The 20,694-nt window shown below is 54.0% G+C and overlaps 5 protein-coding genes across 5 annotated transcripts; 3 read left to right on the top strand and 2 right to left on the bottom strand.

Annotated features, from left to right (window-relative positions):
* The first annotated feature begins 74 nt into the window (after nt 1–74).
* M406DRAFT_356605 (mitochondrial import inner membrane translocase subunit TIM10) lies at nt 75–900 on the top strand. The gene is made up of 2 exons (XM_040923487.1): nt 75–251; nt 328–900. The coding sequence occupies exons 1-2, from the start codon at nt 154–156 to the stop codon at nt 521–523; spliced, it is 294 nt and encodes a 97-aa protein (XP_040775591.1). The 5' UTR covers nt 75–153; the 3' UTR covers nt 524–900.
* Nucleotides 901–1,102: 202 nt separating this feature from the next.
* Nucleotides 1,103–3,721, bottom strand: M406DRAFT_216454 (uncharacterized protein; the record flags this gene model as incomplete). The annotated part of the gene is made up of 3 exons (XM_040915488.1): nt 1,103–2,409; nt 2,458–3,587; nt 3,654–3,721. Coding segments are annotated over 3 exons (2,505 nt in total), but the record flags the coding sequence as incomplete, so codon positions are not given.
* Nucleotides 3,722–4,733: 1,012 nt separating this feature from the next.
* Nucleotides 4,734–6,742, top strand: M406DRAFT_291761 (uncharacterized protein; the record flags this gene model as incomplete). The annotated part of the gene is made up of 3 exons (XM_040918986.1): nt 4,734–4,872; nt 4,943–5,221; nt 5,339–6,742. The coding sequence occupies 3 exons, from the start codon at nt 4,734–4,736 to the stop codon at nt 6,226–6,228; spliced, it is 1,308 nt and encodes a 435-aa protein (XP_040775589.1). The 3' UTR covers nt 6,229–6,742.
* Nucleotides 6,743–7,013: 271 nt separating this feature from the next.
* Nucleotides 7,014–8,947, bottom strand: M406DRAFT_291759 (uncharacterized protein; the record flags this gene model as incomplete). Its single annotated transcript, XM_040918985.1, has 3 exons — nt 7,014–8,188; nt 8,250–8,745; nt 8,850–8,947. 3 exons carry the CDS (start codon nt 8,945–8,947, stop codon nt 7,706–7,708), a joined length of 1,077 nt encoding a protein of 358 aa, XP_040775588.1. The 3' UTR covers nt 7,014–7,705.
* Nucleotides 8,948–14,121: 5,174 nt separating this feature from the next.
* M406DRAFT_230316 (uncharacterized protein) lies at nt 14,122–15,483 on the top strand (the record flags this gene model as incomplete). The annotated part of the gene is made up of 3 exons (XM_040915831.1): nt 14,122–14,516; nt 14,562–14,637; nt 14,803–15,483. Coding segments are annotated over 3 exons (1,152 nt in total), but the record flags the coding sequence as incomplete, so codon positions are not given.
* Between the last annotated feature and the right edge of the window lie 5,211 nt (nt 15,484–20,694).

Here is a 20,694-nt window from a genome sequence, read left to right as displayed (position 1 = left end):
CTGTAATCAGACTCAATTTTTGGCAGCATTCGACTTCAGACTCGCGCTCGACCTCACATCAGCTCCGACCTCTTGACAGATTGGATTTCTTCCTGTCAACCTCTGTACGAGACCTCAACATACGTCCCACGTCCCCACACAGCCAAGATCAAGATGTCCTTCCTTGGATTCGGCCGTCCTCAGCCCTCGTCGGCTGAGAAGATCGCCGCCGTCGAGAACGAGATGAAGATTGTTTTCGACATGCAGAACCGGTACGCCTTATACGCACACTCGATCGCCTTCTAGGGCTATGCTTTGATGACGTTGCTGACATCTCACCTCGTGCAGTCTGAACAAGATGTGCCAGCAAAAGTGCATTCCCAGCGACTACCGCGAGGGCGAGCTCAACAAGGGCGAGAGCGTCTGCCTGGACCGCTGCGCTGCCAAGTTTTTCGACGTCCATATGAAGGTCTCGGATATCATGCAGAGCGAGCAGCAGAGGCAGATGGGTGGCGCCGGCGGTGGTGCTGGCTGGGGCCGATAGAGCTTCGCTTGGAGCTGGAGATGCTTCTGAGCTGCCGGAGGATGGACAGCGCACAGCTCTCTGATTATACCTTATGAATGCGTCGAAGAGTTGTCATGGAGAAGCTCGACCACGACTTTCCCTTCCAAGGGAGATGGGTTTGACTCTCAAATTCAATGAGGAATTGGGCTTCGACCAGGGACTTCGATGCGGATTATGAGTGGGCTAGGGAAAACGGTCCATGTTGTGGATTCACATGCGTGCATTGTTAGGCTTGGCTTGATACCCCATGGGTATGTGATATTGTATTATAGACATTCCCCCTCATCGAAAGACAGTTTAAAAAAAGAAGAAGAAGAAAAAAAGAAATCAAATATGTCCGCGGCTTGCATACCATGACAGATATATTCTAGTTCCCAACCCGGGTGTGGAATAGAAATCGCCCAACTCCGTTCTCCGAGGCTTGAAGAATGCTGAAGAAAAAGTTGTGTGTCGCTTTGTATGCACCCGATCCAGTAGCATAGCCCAGCCATTCCAGCTCAAGAACACCAATAAAACAAACCACCAAGCGCTTTGGCCACATTGCGCAATCTAATCCTCTCGCGTGGTATCCGGTCCTGTGCCTATCCCCGTAAGCGTCCTCATCAGCCAGTGCAAGAAACTCTCCGTCTCGAGCTGCTTCTTCAGCTCCTCGGCCTGCTGCTCCACTTCGAGAACAGTGGCCTCAAAGCCAGCCACCCCATCTTCCACGTCCTGCACTTTCGATAGCAGTGCGTTAATCTCGTACTCCAGCTTCGCGACCTGCACCTCGACGTCCTTAACCGCCATGGTCACCCTGCCCCTTTCCTCGGCAATCATCTCCGCCGAGTTCTGCTTGATCCGCTGGTGCTCGTCGCTGAAGGCATAGTAGGCCTGTTGCAGACTCTCGTCTTGGGTCTTGTAAGCTTCCTTCAATGCTTCCACGTCGTTCACTTTAGAGGTAACCCATGGTGACAGGGAGGTCTGGAGTGTGAGGATGTGGCTGTAGAGAGACTGTGTGAGTTCTGCCGCAGCTAACTGTTCCTCCAAGGTGGCGGGCTGTTCGTTCAGGTCAACAAGCTCGTCCCAGCATAAGACGGCCTCCGAGGCGGCGCTGAACGAGAGCCGGCGCGGCCAGCGGTTTTCGTTCAGGGGGCGTTCTAGGGGAGCTTCTGGTGTTGCCACGCTGTGCCGTCTCTGTAGTGCCGAATATGATGGGTCTCCGTTGCGCTCGGCCTGTAAGAACGGCCCGAGAAGATCGCCTTCATCGACGGTAGACGGCGCGGCTGAGACATCGACAGTCAGATCTCTGCGTACATCAAGGTCTCCGTCCACAGCCGAAATGTTGTGTGCAGATTCTTGCGGAGGGGACAGAATTGCTGCAGAGGTCGTCCGGGATGTCTGCGTGGCTTCGTTCACAGCCTGCACGTTATCTGGATGCTTCCTCTGGAATGCATTCATATACTCCTGAGGCTTGTTCTGCCATGTGAATACTTTTCCTGAACTCGATGCCACTGGACTCGAGATGAGGCTCGTGGATTGCACCAAGCTCCCTATGCTCGGACTGAACGCGGAGGCCTCAAAGGACTCGTCTTTCGATGGACGACTGCTGTGGCCCTTGAGACCTCCGCCCACAGCATCTCTGATGCGGCCGAGTCCAGAGCGCGCGTCGCTGACTCGGTCCGCAACGCTCTTGAACATCTGCTTATGAATGGCTCCGTCTGCGGGACTGTCCGTCACATTAAAGGTCGGGCCTGGCGTGGGCAAGGAGTACATGCTGGTCATTGTCTCTCTGGTCTTCAGGGACAGGTCCGCCTCGTCGGGCGGGAGAGAGATCTTGCGGCTTGGCCCCGTGGATTCCTTCTCCTTTTCCTTCTCCTTCTCCTTCTCTTTCTGTTGCTCCTTCTCCCTTTCTCTTTCCTTTTCCTCCTCTTTACCAAAGAGGATGTTGGTCATGTCGGGAAGGGACCGATCATGATTGTCCGGAGCCACCCTTCGGGGTTTTCCACGCCAGAGCCACTTCCCTCGCTCGCCATGGACCAACTCCTTGAACTTGTCAATATCGACAGTCTCAATTTCGCTGATGCCAGCTTTCTCGCGTGTGCCGATGACACCGCTCAGAATCTCCCCTCTCTTGCCAAACTGGGAGACGGTCGAGTTGATGGCTTTCTGCACGCCCCATTCCTCGCCTGCCGCCGCCTTGGCAGTGACATTGTGCAATTGACGCAACGTCTGCCTGTCCAGCCTCCTGGTCTTCTCAAGCTTCTGCGATTTCTGAAAATGGCCGATGGCCCGCTTGGTGTGCTCAATGTCGAACACATCCTTGGTCACAGGGGCACCGTAGGAGCTCAGCCGATTCCTTGCGCCCATGAGTTTGCCCAGCAGGGCTGCCACAGTGGTAGGACCCAAGATACCGTCTGTTGGTTCCATGTTGTAGTACTCAGACCCGACCTCTGTCCACCAGTTGCCAATGGCAGTCTCGGTCACATCACAAAGCAGGCCATCGATGTATGCTTGCTCCAACATGCCGAAGAGAAAGAGTGCGACCTGACACAGGATGACCAAGTCCGTGACAGCTTCGAGGAGCGGGACTTTCTCATGAATCTTGTATGTCGAGTAGAACTTGGCTTGTGTGGCTGATGTTGGGTCTGCCAAGCTCATGCCTGACCTGCCGGAACAACCCATGCGCTTTAGGTCCTCGTTCACGATGAACGCCTTCCTGTGTGCCTTGATATCGCCGTCTGGGACAATGATCACCGTCAGAGCAGACGGAAAATTGCTCAGGTTGGTGACCATTAGATCGCCGAACTTCGTCTCCCTCGGCCTCGCATGATACTGTTGTATTGCTTTGAAGTAGACCTTCAGCCGCGGCGTCCAAAGGCTTTCGTCTGCTGGCACAGATAACACGCCCACTACCACCGAATGTTTTCTGTCTCCGGTATATGTGACAATGACGAGGGTCGGCGACTGACGCGAGCATGCCCATTGTTCGACTAGGTATAATTCGTACCCCTCGAGTTCGACACGACTCTTGAGAACCTTGACCGAAGGATCTTCGGCGAGATATCTATTCACACGGAACATCATCAGTCACAGGATCTAGAGCGACGGCACTTGGAGGCAAGCCGCATACCTAAAGGCAACAGGATCTGCCAGGGCAAAGTTGCGGCGATTCGGATCTGGCGAAAGAGCAGGCGAGGGAGCCTCTGAGGAGAGTGTGCTATCGAACTTGGAGTCGCCGGCTAGGGGCGTTGCGCTGGTGCGTCCTGGGTTTTGATGGGCTATAAGTCCCACCTGAGCGGCCTCATCTTCGCCATGGGCTCGTCCATCGGGAGGAGCCACCTTGGAAGACATGTCTGCTGGCTTTCCCTGGGGTTCAAGCCGTCACTATATCCTCGCGTGCGACGGGTGTTTCTGCATCCAGCCACCGATCAGGAGGCTTGAACGCATATTGGAACGACAACAGAAGGTGTATCAGCTTCAGTATGAGAGTATCATGTCTTTGATTTTGCTCAGCAAGGGGGAATCGCGTGAGTCGTGCCCTATCATCGGGGAACCTTTTCTACAAGTTGCGTTGCGTTGCTGGGAAGGTTTGAATGACATGTGACGGCAGTTCTCCAAAAGTCACTCGTCGTCACTTGAACTGAGGGCAGCGAGACTTAAAAATAAGGGGCTGCGAGCGCGGGCCGTTATAGTGGGACACAACGCCTCTAGGTGGGGTAAACTGGGAGCAGCACAGGAGGGACAGTGCTGATTTCCGGGGGTGGGGGGGGAGCTGCTGTGCTGTACAAAAGGGCAAGGAGTACAATGACTGCAACTCGCAGACCTATTGTTTTGCGATCAGACTAAGTCAATCTCGCTGGAAACGCATACATACATTCTCAAGGCTGGATTTATCACGAAACATATTTGTGGAAAGGAGAAAATTCGTTATTTCATGTTGAGGTATGTTAACTTGCATCGAGTTGCTGTGCTGAAAGCGTACTTGAGGAAGTACGAGGAATACCAAGCCACCCTAGTAGCTATAGTACAGCCGTCCCCGCTGAGTGACTTCATCTCACACACTGGAGCCCGTATCATTTTCCACCTTTCCACTACATCCCCCAAAAGAGCACCGCTCATCAACGCTCCGAAATAGAACCCTTACAAACACATACACTTTCAACCTGTCTCCCGTTCCTCTTACCTGACGATCTTCCTCATTAGTAATATTATGGAAACAGATATACCCGGCCTTCTCAACGAGCTCGACCATCTGGCCAACGGCACCACCGAGCGCCTCACAGCCGCCGTCGAGGATGTCGACAAGATAATTGAGATCCTGACGCAGGCACAGGAGCAGATAGCTGAAGGTGCGCAGTCCAGCCAGCTCTTCGCCATCACAAGGCCTGGCCAGTTACTGACTTGACGCCGAACTTGAAGCTTCCGACCCCCATACCGCAAGCCTCATCCTCACCAAGCTTCAGAATCCCGTAAGAGAAGGGTTCGATGCCATCAATGAGGACTTGAGAAAAGTCGACAAAGTCCGCAAGGACTCTGTCAAGGTTCTCAATAGGACCTTTCCTTCCCGAGCTCTCCCCACCGACGATAATGCCATGACCAAGAATGCCGGGCTCATCAATCGCGCCATCACCTGGCACCTGCTGCGCGAGGGCCAGTTCAATGTTGCGTCGACCTTCATACAAGAATCCCAACAGACTGGTCAAATGCAGGGGCAGAAGCCAGCACGCGATGGCCAGGCTGCGCCGTCTCATGGACACCAATACACGCCCTTACCACCCAGCGACGACAAAGACATGGACGCAGAGGATGAGGGAGATGGCGTTGACGAGGATGACGAAGAATACATACATATCATAGATGGGTCGCAAACTCCGGAGGACAACGTGTCTAGTGGAGGCTTCGGCCGCATGTCCCAAGCCCCCGAGCTCCAGTCTCACGAGCTACAGGAGAAATTCGCGACAATGTATGCGATTTTATCCGAGCTCAAGAACCAAAACCTCCTGCCCGCGATCGGGTGGGCCCACCAGAACACCCGTGAGCTCGAGGCCCGTGGGTCCGACCTCGAATTTGAGCTGTGCAAGCGGCAATACATTTATCTCATCCAGCAGCAGTCCAGGGGCAACGGCGGGCATGGAGGCGGGGTCTCGGCAGCTATGCACTACGCGCAGTCCAACTTCCCGCGCTTCGCCGATCGGCATGCCAAGGAGATCGCACAGCTGGCCTCCGCGCTCGTGTTCCAGTCGAACCTGATCGATTCGCCGTACGCTGCCCTTTTCTCGTCGTCGGATCCTGCGAGCGACAGGAGCTTCGACGACATCGCCGCGTCCTTCACGCGGGAGTTTTGCTCACTGCTCGGGCTCTCAGCTGAGTCGCCACTCTATGTGGCCGCCACGGCTGGGGCTATCTCGCTGCCTCGGCTCATGAAATACGTCGAGCAGATGACGGCGGCACGCGCTTCGTGGACCACCGCCAGTGAGCTCGCCTTCGAGACGCCCCTACCGAGGAGCATGATTTACCACAGCATTTTCGTCTGCCCCGTCTCGAAGGAGCAAACCACCGACGAGAACCCGCCCATGATGCTTCCGTGTGGACACGTCCTAGCGAAAGAGTCACTCCGAAACCTGGTCAGGAGCCATTCCCGGTTCAAATGCCCTTATTGCCCCGTAGAGGGTCAGCTACGCGAGGCGAGGCAGATTATTCTGTAGAACGGAGAGTTGGAAGTCATCTCGTCCACAATATGGGATGCTCTAGGAACTGGAGAGCTATCGCAGAGCATACCAGACCCATCTCACCAGGGCATTTTCTTCCCCTGGATATGAACTTCTGGTCAGACCTGTTTGACTTTCCCCGAATCGCCAGCTAAAGGGCAGCGCGTGAGAGAGAAAAAAAAGAAGGGAAGGCAACAAAATGAAACACCAATATCGGTACCCAGTCATCATTACAGGCTCCCTTCACCCCTCAGACACACTGGAACGGCTCATTGATCACGTGAGTGAATACCTGGGGAGGGGGCGCTTTCCTGACATCGCACAGTCGGTACAGGAAGAACGTGCAGGTATAATGCAAATTCTCTCCAAAGCACATAACGAAACAGCGCAGACAGCGATACGGCCACAGGACACGTGGAGAGAGGGTTCGTACCTACGTATGGTATTTAGATATTTCAGCGCAGTGATGAGTCCAAGCGATTATGAGCATACTATCTGTCTTTTTCTCGTGCTTCACGCATCATTTTGCTCTTTTCGAAGTGCCTGGTCGACCGTCGGAACGAGTCTCTTACAAGTCAGAGCTACTCATTTCACATTGACTACCTCTCAGCCCAGACGTGGCAACTATTGTCAGTTTTCGGCAGCCTCAAACCTCGTCTCAAGCCTCCTCACGGCGCCCATACTCAATAGATGGACTCTACACCTTCGACTGTACTACCTCAGCTCACCTCAACCCTTTTGTTGACGGAGCAGACACTCCGAAGTCAAGTGATGAACGAGAACAGAAATAATTCTTGCTCCATTGATCGAGCCGATGGTGGGTGAGGTCATCTCCCCTTCCCAGATAGGTATCAAAAAAATAAATCAGGCGTATCACTCGGAAGTAGAAACAGACTAAGGAAAAAGGACAGAGGAAATAAAGAAGAAAGAAAACGGAAACAAAAGTATATCACGCTGTAAATGCTCAGGGCTCTGCGAGAAAAAGGGAAGGCATCCGTCACCGACACCTTTCGTCGCAGCCAACCTCCACAACTCTTCGGATTTTGGTTTCTTTGAACACACGCCCCTCGTCCCCCTTCTCCCGAAAAAGCCCCATACACGCAGTGCTTGCTCGCCTCGTCTAGGGAGAGCAGAACTGACGCTTTGAAATTCCAGCTGAACGCCCCCCGGCCCCTCCCTTATCCATTGAGGATAAATAGCCCTTCAAAAACGCCGGTATAAAAAAAGAGGAAAAGCCCAGAAAATTGCGGGATGTCCTATTCAAATATTTATGTGGTATAAATTCAGATTCGTGGTTCGTCATCCTGCTTTCGCAATTGGGTGGCACGAGGCCGTTCCCGTAATCTTGGTGCTAAGGTCTGGCGGGATGGAATCTTCTCTGAAGACGAACGAGTTGGTCATTACGTCGTGATCCGTCATCCGGCGTATATCTAGTACCTCTCATATCCTGGTAGCCGGGAAACAGAAAGGTTTCTTAGTCGATCGTCATCCTGGTCGGTGCCGTCGGCTTCAAGTGATGCATGTCGACACTGCCATCGTCACTCTTCTCTGGGACAGTCTTGGGCTTGAGGAGGTGACCCTTTAGTCCGTTGCCGTAGTTGTTCATACAGTAGAAGGCATTGACGATGGTGCAGATCAACAGCATGATCGCTAGAACCGCAAAAGCGGTCAAACTCTTGCGCACGGGCATGTATTGCATGGCGTGCTGGTAGATTCGGAAGAGTTTGAAGATGAAATATGCGAGTCCTCCAAAATAGAGGACGACGACGCTGAAAGATCCGACCTTGTTCTCATGACGAGTGAAGTAGGCAGCGGCCAGAAGGATGAAGATGGTGACCGGCATGGCGGCTATGGTGAGATAATATTCAGCCTTTCCATAGCCACCGACGACGACCACGAATTGTACGGTGAATCCTAGGAAGAAGAAGAAATCGAACTTGAGCAGGGCGATGTAGACCTAATATAAAGCATGTCAGTCGGGGTCGCAGTCCACAGGAGCCGCCGTAGCTTTGGCTTACCTGGTAGTGCAGGAACCTCTTCTTCATCCTGTAGTCTGCTCCAATCTGCTTGAGGATATCCCAAGCAAAGACCTGATACAATTTCCAGGCAACGTAAGATAGGATGATGGTGAAGACTGCCAAGATGATGGGAATGGCAATGAGGAAGCCCTGTACTTCACTCCAGAGTGATTGTGCTGCTGTGACCTGGACGCCCTTTGAATTCGTGTAGGCACCGGAGAGGGCGTCGGCATTGCCCAGATCGTTGATAGCCGTGTTAATCTGATCGATCTGAATCGCGGTATAGACTAATAATGCGAGGTTTGCAATGCAGAGGCCGATGATCTGAATCGTGTTCTTCAGGCGCAAGGCGTCCCAGGTGAGCACTAGCTCGTACAGGAATCCGAAGATGAAGAGCGTCAGGAAGGTCGGAATGGTTTTGTACTGGGCAGTCGTATTACTATCGGCGGGTTGGCTGGTCGCTGAGAGATGGGTTTGGAACATAGCGAACGTGTATCTGGATTAAGGGCAACAGCGATGCGTCAGTGAGGGACAATATCGGCGATCAAAGCGTCGAGTCTTTTTGAATGAAAAGGCGGGTTCTTTCTTCTCTCTTCTTACATTTCGAAGGCCATACATATTATGGCTTGTATAGACATGGCGGCGAAGAACGCCTTGGGCCATGGCCCGTCCATGAAGTTGAGACTATTCCGATTCATGCTGGCGCGCTCTCGGGAGGTAGGGGCAAGACCCTCTCTGTGGAAGAAGCCTCCTTCTGAGCTCCCGTCGTCGAGCCGATAGAAGGCTGCAGGGTCGGCCGAGAGGAGAGACCGCCGAGTATCGCGTAAAGCCAGGGCGGGCGAGTTGGGATCGACTCCTGAAGGGAGGAGCCGATTGAAAACCGCGGTCGAGGCGTCGGCAAGAATAAGAGTGTCGGGGATGAGGGGAGATGTGGGAAAGGCGATGGAGAGGGCGCGCCGACGATGATGTTGTGCCGTAAGCCGTAATAAGGATTGTCGGTGTCGAGATGGGGGGTGGACGGATCTGTCGCAGCAAACAGCTGAGCTGAGGTGGAGACACTGTGAGGGCGGTCGACTGTCGAAGGCGATGGTTGGTAGGACTGCGCAGGCAGTAGTGGGTTGGCTGGTAAGTGTCCGAGGATCAGTCCAGCCTCTCGGGATGGGCGTTGGTCGTTGGCTGTTGGTCGAGTCCAGCGAAAGGAGGAATTACGAAGTCACACGGTCGGTCATGAACGAGATGACGAGCGAAAGACTGTCAGGCGGCGCAGGCGGCGGGTCGTGAGAAGGAACCGTTGCGAGACTGGTTCAAAGGGATCAATTGATGATCACTAGCGCCAGGTTGGTGAACGATGGAAATGCTGTATTAAAAAAAAAAAAAAAAAAAAAAAAAAAAGGGCAATAAACGCTTTGCTTTCTCGTGACTCCGTCTTTTCCTTTTGCTTGCTCCCCTGTGGACCTCTTTTGGCGGGTGGGTGTCGTTGGTATATCGAATTAGAATGCAAGTGGAAAGTCGGGGGCGACAGTGCAGGGTGCGGATCTCTTCTTGATGAAAAGTCTCAAGAGGTGCTACCGTTAGGTCAGTCCAGGCCAGGGATGTTCTTTTTGCAGAGGGTATGCTCCGTAACCCCAGGGCTTAGTCTGACAGATTGACAAGGCAGAAAGAGAGGAGAAGTGATGGGCGCTCCTGGCGGGACATTTACTGCTGGTGGCGGGCTCTGATGCTGCTGGTCCTGCACAAAAAGAAACCCTCGGACGGCTGAGTCCTAGGCAAGAAGGAAAAGGTCCACAGCCCACACAGTCGGCCCACAAAAGGTTCCAGGGTAGGTGTGGGTGTGGTGGGTGGGTGGCACAGGCCAAGGGGTAAGCCTGGGAAGGGTCGAGGTAATAGGGCGGGTCTTGATGGGGCTCGTTTCTGCAGATCAGGACAGGGTCAGTCCCCACGCGACATTGAAATGCTGCTTGGCAGGTTTGAGCACCGACTGTACTCACGAGGTGAGGGCGTGTGGGCACAAAGGGCCGTCAGCCAGTCGAGACTTGAGGATGGTTGAATTGTAATGGTTTGTACAGGTGCAGATGACACTGAATGTTGGGAGGGAGGGAGGGAAAGAGGGAAACCGGGCAGGTCAGGCACGACCTGGGGAGAGAAAGAGGGAGAGACTATGACGGACCTTTGAGGTGAAACACGCCAATGACAGGATGAAAAAAAGATAGCACGAAGGGGTCAGTTTTGGGGCGTCAGGGGGGCCTCTTCAGTGTGGGAGTGTAGGGAGCAAAGAATACCCAGACACTTGCTGCTGCAAACCTGCTGACCCAACCGTTTTTCAAACCCTACAGAGAGAGCCCTTTAACTCCAGCAACAAAAATACTATGCACATGCATGCAGTCTGCAATCCACCACAGCCGAGATCGAAATTGGAAAGTCTCGTTTATGCAAGACACAGACAACGGAAAAGAGGGCCATAAAAGTTTAAACAGAAAATCTACGTATACGGCATGAACGAGAGCGACGATCACATCTGGCGATTGAAGATTTCTTGCAGTCCAAAAGGCAGGCGGACAGACAACCTTGATCCAATTTGTGATCCAATTTGTGGAGAGGGGAGAAAGCTGATGGATTTCTTGACGGTCTTGGAAGACACGAGGCGAACCCCCCCCCCCCACCAAATCACAGCAGGGAGGAGCCTTGACAGACCAGAAAATCCTTCCTGGGCGATTACTACGACATACTCTGCTGCAGCAGAAAGTATATCTCCTTGTAGCCCTCAGCACAGATGCGCGGTCTGAGGTCTATGTGGAATATCAGCTCCCACCCTTTCTTACCCAAATCGAACGATTTCAATCTACATGAAATATAAAATGCAGTCGATACGGATAGCACAGCCTTTGTGCAGTTGTACACCCTCAAAACCCGTGGCCCTGGTTCTGCCAAGAGTCTATTACATACAGATGTGCTGAAGCAGGATATATTAGTAGGGCTGTGCACGCGGGAAGGCCTTCCCGGTCCAATCTCGGGGTCTAGCGGAAGAATAGCTGCTCATAGCGTCAACTGCCAGGACCAGACACAACCTCCTAACGGGAGCTGGAGAGCTACCTCCACTGTCTATTTGGGGGCTGAGCCTCTACATAGCATAGCCCCCTACTGTTTTCAGGAGGTCGTTTTATCTCTCCCTTCCCTTTACCAGCCATCCTAGACATTGTTCTTTCTCTCAAGCAACACCGTTTTTGAATCTTGTCGAGACTGTCGTCATACTTTGTGTCTCCGCTACATCTCGAGGCCGCCCATTCAACGGCCGCCAGGAAACGACGGAGGACCGACCGCCTGGTCTTCCCATGGTCACCCCACGTTTCTGACGAGCAATCGATGCGGTCTCGTTTCACCCACCGAGATCTGCCTGTTCATCCAGCGTGGTACTGCTGAGTGAAGACAAGCCAAGCCGGGTCGGCTCATCGAGCCGGCATTTACACTATCTCTGATCCACCTTTAATCAATTTTTTTTTCTGTCCTGCTTTCTCCCCCCGGGGCATGCGCGTACCTCATTTCCTATATGCCCATATTAGATACTCGGATACGTCGACTAAGACCTCGAATGGACGAACCAACTCTTCAACACATGAGGCTACGGGTCCCGGGTTGCGGCGGACAATCCCGCTGACGTATGCATTTCGCGATTGACGGAACGTGCAGATACGCGATCTATGGCCGTCCCAGCCAAGATCTCGCAAGGCAATACCTAAACGACATGACCAAGAGAGCCAGGCTCATGAGTCCAGGCCTGATACTCCATCTTCACAACAACAGATGAGTAGCGAGAGGCCCTCATTATCTCGGCCACACCGTCGGGCAATCTCAAACCCATATGTCCAACAAATATCACCGTCTCATGTTTCGCCCTATCTAGAGACGTTCTAGCACATCGTTCACGTACACAATGCACTCACAAACATACAGGACAAGTCGCTATAAATAGCACTGTATCTTTACAACACACGCACCTACCGTACGGTTTTATTCCATAGTAGTACCCAGGAACCGTTGATCAAGACGCCATGCTGCATTCCCTTACTCCACAGCTAGCGCAAATCAACCTGCGCAGGTATAAGCTGGTCGATGTCATATGTAGACAAGATTAATACGTAAGAACCCAGAATCAAGAATGCTGCAAACCAAAAATAGTAGAGAGTCGTCGATCGGAGCAGTCACTGCTTGTTCTGTAAGCCAATCACAAGCTCGTTGGACGGTCTAGCCTGACGTAGAGTCTGTTGATTCACGAGCAGATGCAACCACAGGGCAAATTTCAGCTGAACAATCCTGCTGTGGTGTTCATGCTGGATCGGCTCTGCTATAATACCTCAGCATATAGCGAGCGGGCTGTGTAGCCTTCAGAACTGTCTCACCCGCCTTGCCCGTCCAAACCCCCGTGTCTCATCAGCCAGAAGAGGTTCATCCACACGTCACAGATGTTGGGCTGAGGAAATACTACTTGCTCTGAGGCTGATGCAAGGCTATGGCGACGCAGGATTATTCCCGAGAAGAAAGATAGGAAAAGAGAAAGAAGAAGACAAGAATACTTGCCGGCCGGTCCCTCGGCAGTGAATTGACCATAGACAACAAACCTGGTTTCCTTGCTCGTCTTCATGGAACCATGGGCCTCAGGATACGGGCCAGTAATGCTGATTCCCCCCTCTCTTCCTCGTTTCCCGATCCACCGAAAGTCCATCTCTAGCGAGTCCTCTTTTTTTCTTCTTTTTTTTTTCTTGGAAAAAAACAAGAAAAAAGAAGATGATACTTCAGTCCGAGAACGGCCACTTTCGAGTAAAAGAAGATATACTCTCCTCAGCCACAGCTGGTCAGAATTCAAAAAACTTGCCTGGATGGGGCGCATACACACAAGAGGGCAGTATGTTTCGAAGGGAAAGGAAGAGAAAGAAAGAAAGATGATCAGTATAATTTTGGCAGTCTCACTCTCTCTCTCTCTCTTTCGATTTCCATTGTTCCATTCCAAGAACAGTCGCATCTGGAGCCATACTTGACCATGGTCGTGGTTCTTGTCCGACATTGTAGTTGATGTGCTGTCATAGGCTATAGCGCATGTTCAGTGGATCTCTTGCAGACCCAGGCCAGGGTTGAAGCTGGGGAAAGACCACTCCAGCCACCGGGCGCTAGACCTACTACCCTCTAGCGCCTGCAGCAGAGCACAGAACCGGTAGGGTCCCCTAATAGTGTGTTGTCATAGCAGGAGGTAGGAGCCGCTAGATTGAACGCGGCCCAACGCCCATGCAATCATCCCCCGCGCGGCTCAACTTTTTTTTTGTATCGCGAGGCTGTGAGCTCGGATCGCATCCTCACATAGCCGCATCCCTCATCACCCATACAGAGATAGTAGCCATCATGGACCTAGATGGCGGCGACGAGGAGACCCTGCGTAAGCTCGCCGCGGGCGGCACCATGGACTAGCAAGTTTCCCTACCACCGCGACAGGTTCTCGAGGTGGACGACTGGCGGGCTGACATGTGACCCATCTTCGCAGCTCGTCCTGGCCCCTCCTGCTCACCACGCTTGTATCGCGCATCGAGAAGGTGATTGATTGATTGTCTTTGTATCTTGGAGCCCTCAGATGTGCCGTGTGGTGCTGACGTGTTTGGTACTGCAGATCGCGCGCAATGACTTCCCCATCCCGCGCATCCCCGAGTCCGCCATGAACGGCCTTCCTCCCGGTCCAGAACGACCTTTTCTCGTGCCCTTGCCTTCCTCAGACGCCGCCGAGCCCCCGAACCCGGCTCCCGAAGATGGGGCCACTGCTGGCGCCGATGGTAGCGGCAGCAACAGCTCCGCGGCCTCGTCATCCCAAGAGACCAACAAGGAGAACGCCGCCCCCGCCTCTCCGCCGGCAGCAGCAGCATCACGGCCCTCTGGACCACAGCAACCACTAGCACCAGCAGCCGCCGAGCTCGAACCCGGCAGCCTCCCGCCCCAAATCATAGCCATGGTCTCTGAGATCACCGGCGTGTTGTGCGAGACCTTCCACACCTATCCACCACATACAATCCAACGCCTGGCCGAGCTGATACTCGAGCCGCGGCGGCACTACCGCTCCCTGCCCTCGTACCTGCACGCTGTCGACAGGGTGGTACACGTCACGAGCGGCAACAACATCTATCCGTTGCCACCCGCCGTGTCGGACATGTCGCACCTGTCGATCAACGGCACCGCGGACGACAACCATGAGGAGGGTGGCAGTGTGGAAGGCGAGGCTGGCTCCGCCGCCCCGTTCGCCACCCCTCGCAGCATCAGCACCGGCAGCAGCACCAGCAGCACCGGCGCGCTGGTCGGTAGCGACGAGGCGCTGGGCGGTGCGCTGCTCACACCTATCCCGTGGCTCGCGCGGCGGGTTGCGGGAGGCGGGGACACGGGATCGGAGTCGGGCGAGTCGTCCACGCTGGGCTCTGAGGGTGGCCCGTCTCCTCTCGGTGCGGCGGCAACGGCGCCCCCAAGCCAGGGCCCGTCGGCGTCACAGCAGAGGCAGGGTCAAGGTCAGGGCCAGGGCCAGGGCCAGGGCCAGGGCCAGGGCCAAGGGCGGCAATTCGAGCCGCAGGTGCGGACAGAGAGCACGGAGACGATCGAGGGGCCCAACGGCGTGGGGAGCATCGAGACCGTGACGGTGTCGATCAATGGCATCTCATCGATGAGCGCCGCGCAGCAGCAGAGGGTCATTACACAAGGCGAGCTCATCCGCCAGGAGCAGAAAGCGGGTGTCGTCCCGGTCAGCCAGCTTGCGAGGTCCGGCCCAGTGGTGGCCAGCTCTCCATCTGCGGCCGCCGCATCGACAACGACGGCAGGGGAGGAGGGTGCCGACACGACGATGGCGGAAGGCGAGGGCGAGGGCGAGGACGGAGTACCAAGGGACAACAACAGCGAAAAATCAGATGAGGACATGGCAGACGAAGACGAGACGCCACATGCTCGTGGGCCAGACATCATTGGTGCGGCGGATATGGGCCCTCAGACGCCAACCTCATCCACCTTCAGAATCAGCAGCGGAGGCAATGTCGAGGTACGCAGGATCGATGTCGAGGCCGCCGTGGGGCGGAAGCACGAGGCTCAGGCTCCCACTGCCGACGACGAGGGCGCTACTACGACGCATTCCGAGACCAGTGACGACGCTGTCATGACACCGCCGTCAACAGATTCTACTGAAAGGCCCGCTGCAACCCAAGGCGAAGGAGAAGGTATCAAAGCCAGCGAGGGTGAGAAACCGAACGAGGCCAGTGCCGGAGAGCCGGCACCACAAACAGAGGGCGCGCAGTCATCTGATGGCTTGTATACTGAGCCCTCTTCGGCCACCATGTCAGCCTTGCCAAGTCCTGCACCAGGCAAGCGCGAGGCTGAGGAAGATATCGACGAGTTGGATTCGAAGCGACTGAAGGGCTCGTCCGGGGAGGAGGAGGCCGGCGGCTCTGGTGACAGAACACAGGGCAAGGAGGTTGAGGGTGACGTCGAGCCCCTTGACCAACCCGCCAAGGCAGACGCCGGGTCTGCTGGGCTAAGCTCTGCGGCCGCGGCCGACAAGCAGAAGGGCACAGCTGAGGTCCCAGAGGAGGAGAAGAAGGAGGAAGGGAAAGACGACGCAGCAGAATCTACCACTGAGGAGGCAAACTAGGGAAGGTGCCCGAGGCTGATCCAGACAATGTCGTCCCTTTCCCATGCGCCCGAGCCGAGACAACTCGAGGCGGTGGCGAGGCACTGACAGCGATGATTCCGGCAGTGGTGGTTTTGGCGAGGCGGACTGGTAGGAAAGCAACCAGATACCAAAATCTCTTCGGTGGTTTTTTCTGCTTCTTCTTCTCAACCGTGCTATTCATGATACGTCTTGGGCTGTCATATTGTATGTGTTATGTTCGATCTTTGCGACGCTTTGGTTTAGGGCTAAGGGGAACGGGTTTCGAGAAAGGGGGTCCGGCGTCGATTTCAAACAGTTTGTGGATACTATTAATGTGACAGTAGGCACTCAATTGGCCGCTGATGGTGATGATGGGCCCCAAAACTTCTCTAGATATAAGGTCCACATGAAGAGTGCATTCGCTTTCTGCGCTCATCATAGTAGAAGTCATCTCATTGGATGCGTCTTGTCATTCGCAGGTTGAGCAACTCAGATGGCTGCTTGGCACATGACTGCAAAATCTAAAGGGGGGTTAAGAAAAAAGTTGAAGGAAAAAAAGAAAAAAAAAAAAAACAATGCTCAACCTCCCCATTTGCGCAAATGTTAGCAAAATGCCAATCCCGCAGATGCCTATGAAGTAAACCGCCAGTCAATTCCCGCAGTCCGTGGTGTACATTCCCGTTCAACCCATGCCAAGGAGGCCAGCGTCACTCTATAATCATTGAGATGTCCTCCTTCTTAATGACACTGCACTGGTTCACATCCCTCTTGACGCGGTAGAACTTGTCGCAAAAGTCGTTGCACCTCATGTGGCGTAGGAACTCCTCATCGTGCGTGATGACGATAAGCTGGAAGTTCGCTTGTGCCTGACGTGCTTTGATGATGCCGTGCAGGCTCACGGCCAGCGAGCGAATGTTGTCGCTGTCGAGGTTCGTCGTTGGCTCGTCCAGCGCGATGAGGCCACAGTTGACGCCAAAGGACTCGGCCAGGGCCAGACGGATGATAATAGACGCCAGTACCTTTTGTCCAGCAGAGCAACGACCTCGCATATCCATCTCCGTGTCCTGCTTGACCATCGTCACGCGATAGTTATAGCAGCGGCGTGTCGAAGACGATTTGGCTGTCACCTTTTCGCTCTCAGACCGGATGGCAATGGTGTCAATGTCCGTGCCTTGGTATGTTGCGCGCCACAGTTCGCCCGCAATGCGGTTCACCTCTTCCATCTTCAATGCGTGAAACTGCATGATGGCATTGTCGACAGCATCGCTATAGGTCTGAATGTCCTCGATGGCAAGCTTTTTGGTGTCCACCTTTATCTTGGTCTCCTTGTAACTCTCCTCAACGCCTGCGTAGAAAGTTTGGTGCGTCTTCAATCGCTTCTTCAGGCTATCGTCCTTGGCACCACTCTCACCAGCGATTGTATTGACACGAGCCGTGAGACGGCTCACTTCGTCTTCCAACTCCTGAGCCTCCGCCACAAGCCGGTTGTAGTCCTCTTGTGCATCGTGAGCCTCAAGCTGTTTGATTTTCACATCCAGTTTGTCAAGGGTCCGGCAGTGTTCGCGGTACCGCAAGTTGTCATTGATGTTCTTCTTCCTGCGGTCGCCTTGGGCTAGCTCCCCCTTCTGGCCATTGATGCGTGTTGTGAGCTCAGTCATTTCGACCTTGAGCTGTTCGTGTTGCTGTTGGAGAACCACAATGGCCCGTTCGACGGAGGCAAGAGAGGATGCTTTGCCATGATCGATATAGTCCTGAATGTCGTCTTCGATAAGTTTGAGCCTGCTGAGGGTATTCGCGATAGCGTCCCGCTCATCGGCGACGATTTTGGCCTTCTCACGACTCCTCTCAAGTTCAGCGTCACGCTGGCCTCTGGCAGCATCAATACGAGGCTGAAGCGTCTTGAGCTCCTCGTCAAACTTGGATACCATTTCATCTTGTCTCTGGTTTTCTTCCCGCAGAGCCTTGATACCTTTCGACAGTGATGACTTCTTCTCCATCTGCTGCTTTGCCTGGTTGAGCTTGTTCTTGGTCTCGCTTTGCTCAAGCTCGAGGTTACTGATGAGGTCGAGACTGCGCTGGCGGTCCCGGGTCAGATTCTCCAAATCCTTCTTGACCTCCCTCAGCTTGTCCGAGTTCACTGATTGAGCATGCTGAATCTCGTCAGCACTGCGGCCGGTGCCGCTCATCTGTGACTGTGACTGAAGCCTCCCGATCTGTTCCTTCGACTCCTGGATCTGGTTGTGGAGCTGTGTTATCTCTGAGACATTCTTGGAGACAGACTCAATCTCGTTCAGCAAGTCCGCCACTTTGCTGTGCTGGTCCGCGGCGGCTTCCAGCTGCCGGAGCTTCTCCTCTCGCCTGCCTTGCGCCTCATCGATGTCTCTCTTAAGCTTCGCTGATTCTGTTCTCAGTCGCAAGAGGCCGTCGTAATCAGAACGGACAGCGGTCAAACGGGCAACTTTCTCACTGACGTCCTTGAAATCCTGCTGTATACTCTCTTTTTCTTGCTCGCTGAGAGCTTTAGCAATCTTCTTCAGGAGCTTGGACTTGGACCTATCGTCATCAAAGCTACGGTCGCAAAGATGGCACCTGTTCTTAGTGTTCAAGACTGTCTCCGCCTGAACGTAATATGCCTTCATCTCATCAAAGAGGGCCAGATCCTTTTCCGCCACGGATTTGGCCTCCTCAAGCGACTCGATCTCCTCGTTGAAGTCGTCCACAGTAACGGCGTCTGGGGATTCTGCTACCTTCTTGAGGACCTTGATGACAGATTGCTCGTACTTTGCCCTGGCTTGCTGCGAGGTCGCCTGCCGCTTGTGTGCCTCAGCGAGCTCGAAGTCTCGCTGGTCCAACTCCTTCTGGAGAGAATCACATTTCGCCTTTGCCTGCTTCACGACGGCATCCTGCTCGTTGATCGCCGTCCTATAATTCGATCCTAATGAGTTGAGATCGAAATCATGCTTCAGTAAGCTGGAGATCCGCCCGCTGTAGGTGGCCACCAAGCTCTCAAGATTGCCTTCGCGCTCTTTCATTTCCTTCTTGCGAAGATCTAATTGTGCGCGCTCGCTAGAGAGTCGGGTGCAGTTCACAAGCTCGGTGTTTAACTCTTCACTTCTCTTCTCGAGATCACTCAGCTCCGTCTTCGCACCCCGGATCTTGCTCTCCCAGTCGCTTTGGCTGAAGTCGTTTTGTGCGTTCTGGTAGCGTTCTCGGAGTGCTGCTGTGGTTTTCTCCAGGATGTTGACGTGACCTTCATCACAATCAATGGAGTCGGCTTCTGTCTGAAGACGCTTGACTTTGCGATCATTTTCCATCTTATTCTGCTTGGAGAATGCTCGTTCTGAGCCCAAAGAGCTCTTCTTGCCTTCCAAAGCAGATATTTTCACGCCGGCCTCGTCAGCCGCTCTGGTCAGCTCGTTTTGAAGCTTCTCATGCTCCTTTTTCTTGCTATTGAATATTGCACGAATCTTCTCGTTGAAAGCATGGACTTGGTCTTCATCGAGGGCGTGGTTAAATCCCCGTATGCCATGCTTGGCTGCGGCCTCCTTTGTCATTTCGATACGAGTCTGGAGCTGACGTTCGTACTTTTCCTTGTCGGACTCGAGGCGACCCTTCTCGCCCAGCTTTGCATTTAGGTCCGCTCGAGTGGCGTTTACTTTCTCCTCGAGGCCGTAATACTGGGCCGTGTCCTCGTCGATCTTCCCTCTGAGCCGGTCTAGGCGGGCCTCATACTGGTCCAGAGCGCGTTTCAGCTCATCATCGCTCTCAGGCATCATGTCGATGGAGTCTCGGAGCTCTGTGACAGCGTCCTGTCTGAATGTGTATTGATCTTGCAGGTTTTTCAAATCGACCAGGATGCTGTGGAATTGGATGGAGTCGTCCCGTTTGGCCTTCGCCTTCTCGTGGGCCTCTCTGATCCTCTCCTCCAACTCCTTCATTTCCCTGTCCAGTGCCTCCAGTTCCGCAGTCAGCTCCTGAATTTGTCTGCTGTTCTCGGATGCCATCTTCTTATCGCTCTCCTGCTGTTTCAGTTCCATCTGTGCGTTGCGCAAGGACTCGCCTTGCTTCTTCCGGACGATCTTCAGCTGTTCGATGGCTTTGGTGTATTTTTGGGCCTCAAATATCTCGTCGAATTTTTTCTTGAGGGCGGAAGGCTCACTCATAGGCCAGAGAGACTCGTCCTGGTGGCAGAAGATGACCGAATCCAGGATAGCCGGCGAGACGCCAAGCTCGGTGGTGATCTCCTCGTCAACGGCAGTAACCTTCTTGGAAGACGTGTGCCTCTCTTCTCCGTCGACCTTCCAGCTAGACTCGAGAGTTTTAAACGCGCGAGCACCACCCTTGCTCAGGGTGACCTGAAGCCGTCGGTGGAGGTTGTGCTGGGTTCCATTGAGGGAGGTGAACTTGAGACCGACATTGGCGAAGACCGTTTTCTCGTTGCAAAGCTAGGAAGAGCAGTCTAAGTCAGCACGTGAGAGAAGAATTGAACCGAGAGATCACCTTGACTCTAAATATACCTTGGGGTCATGAACGAAGGCGCCACCCTTGCTGTTGGGTGGCAGTTCGCCCGTAGTGGCATACTTGAGACATTCGATGATGGTTGTCTTGCCCGAGCCATTATACCCAACGATGAGCGTCAGCGGGGTGTAGAGGCTGATGGCTTCACGGTGATCAGGGGCAAAAGATCGTATGCCCTGGACTGACAGACCCTCTATGCGTGACATGGCGCCAGAGGTTGGCGGTGCGCGTCAGAGCAGCTTTTGTGTGTCCTCGGAAAGGCAGGATGAC

Source organism: Cryphonectria parasitica (assembly GCF_011745365.1).
Source record: "Cryphonectria parasitica EP155 unplaced genomic scaffold M406scaffold_5, whole genome shotgun sequence".
Lineage (NCBI taxonomy): Eukaryota > Fungi > Ascomycota > Sordariomycetes > Diaporthales > Cryphonectriaceae > Cryphonectria > Cryphonectria parasitica.
Note: the sequence above shows the minus strand (reverse complement) of the source record. Positions and strands in the feature narration are given on the sequence as shown.